Source organism: Corvus brachyrhynchos, unplaced genomic scaffold (genome assembly GCF_000691975.1).
Source record: "Corvus brachyrhynchos isolate BGI_N302 unplaced genomic scaffold, ASM69197v1 scaffold1, whole genome shotgun sequence".
NCBI classification, from domain to species: domain Eukaryota; kingdom Metazoa; phylum Chordata; class Aves; order Passeriformes; family Corvidae; genus Corvus; species Corvus brachyrhynchos.
The window spans coordinates 8,396,374-8,398,237 of record NW_008237222.1 but is presented as its reverse complement, the minus strand read 5'-3'; the positions used below and the strand labels follow the sequence as shown (position 1 = coordinate 8,398,237).

At 48.2% G+C, this 1,864-nt stretch overlaps 1 protein-coding gene across 1 annotated transcript in view; it reads left to right on the top strand.

Moving 5' to 3' along the window:
- The window catches only part of CCDC85C (coiled-coil domain containing 85C), a 110,612-nt gene that overhangs the window by 813 nt on the left and 107,935 nt on the right, over positions 1–1,864 (top strand). Inside the window, exon 2 of the mRNA XM_017728934.1 lies at positions 1–120. Coding sequence (XP_017584423.1) covers positions 1–120 — 120 coding nt within the window. The remainder of the gene's footprint in view (positions 121–1,864) is intronic.

The window sequence follows — 1,864 nt, the reverse complement described above, 5'->3', positions numbered from 1 at the left end:
CCGACCCCCACCCCCCCCCCCACCGAAAGGCCGTCGACAGCAAGGCCGGGGCCATGCGGAGGTCTATGGATGATCTGTCCGCGCCCCTCCACCACCGGAGCATCCCCAACGGCCTCAATGGTGAGCCCCTGCCCCCTCCCCTGCCCCCCGTCGCTGGCCCCCGCCACCTCCCCCGGCATGTCCGGTCCCTCTTGGCGCTGGGGTGAGGGACTCCGGGGGAGGGGGCTCCTGACCATTCCCAACCCTGTCCATCCTTGGTGACCTCTTTGGCAGTGCAGCCCCGGGGAGCCGGGGAGGGGCACCTGTGTGCGGGCTGTGTGTTATCTGTGTGTTGACTGTGTTATCAACGTCCTGGGCTGCGGGTTGGAGCCTCTTTTATTTCCAGCAGCGTTGGTGTTAGGTTTTGTTTGTTTGTTTGGGTTTCTTTTTTGACAAAAACCAGCCTGAGTTTTCAGGGTTAAATAAACACTGGTTGTGTTCCCACTCTTCCTCTTCTTTCTCTCCCCCTTTAAATATTTTGGTTTATGTTTGGCTTGTTTGTGTGCTAGTTTGATAAGATTGATAAGGATGGGATGAAATCTTGGAAGCATCTGATGAAAGTGCAGGTTTGTCCCACAGAGCATCACCTGTTAGCTCCACAGGACAGGCTGGCTGTGAAGTGCTCAGCAGTTTTTGAGAGGTGCAACTCGGCTTTTCCCTGTCTCTGCTTCAGAAAGAGGAGTTTTGTTTGTAGAGAAGAGATTGCTCTCGAAGGGACGCTGTACTCACAATTTTGTTCAGGCTAGTCATTGAAGTTAGAAACAAGCTCCACAATGAAATTGTGCCAAGCCTCCTCTGGCAGTTCATATTCAAGCAAAGTTTCTCCTGTTGTCTAATAGTGATCAGGCATTAAAATAATATTGGAATGTCTTTAAAATGGAGATTTTTCTTAATCTTTCAAAACCAACAGGACCAAATACGTTACTTCTAGAAGGAGTAGTGTGGTCAAGAGGGTTCAGTAGGAATCAAACCAGGCAGCAATCTAAAAAATTCTTGTATGTAAGACTACTTCTAGTGTTCTTAGTCCTCTTTTCCAACCAGAGAGGACTATTTTCTGATTGGGGTGCCCTTTTCCCTCTTCTAAGCACACAGAGGGGGATGGAGCCCCAGAGATTGGCTCTGATTGATGTCAGCAGTGAATGTCTGTACCTGATAACCATGCTTTCAGCTCCCAGAGCTTTTGGCAGTCCTTTTCTTTTTGGTGATTTGTGGCTAGTCTTTATGTCCCAAGAGACCTGAGGGCATGGAGGGTTGATCAACTCATTTCACAGGTGGTCATCCATGAATGTGCTGTTTGCAGTCCTGTTGCCTCAGATGTGTGTCTCAACTCAGAGCTGGAGAAGTTCTGGCCACCTTGCCCAGTAGTCAGGGATTGCTGGTTTCAAGGGTGATCCAGTCACCAGACAGTGCAGGGTACAGCAAACATCTTTACATATTTGGTGTGGAATTTTTTAGTCTCTCTCTTGTAGAGCTGTGTAAATCAGAAGTATCTGGTTTGTAAATCTGCAGATAGCTTCTTGATGTGACTTGACCTTATTTTCATAAAGCATTGCTCTCCACAGAGGCTTGGAGAGCACATGACAGATACTGAGCGTGCTGTTGTTGTTTTGGGACAGAAGGGCTTCACCGTTCTGGTTTGTGAACCTTAGACCATGTCTCTTTTAGGTATTGGTAACTGAATAGGACAAAAGCAGTTGAATTAATCTGTTAACTCAGGGCTCTTGAGTATACAAAACATCACCAATACCTTAGAGCTGTCCTTTAAATCCGGGGTGAAGGCACACTGGGATACTTCACCTGGGATTCAAAATCGTCCCTGTCGCAG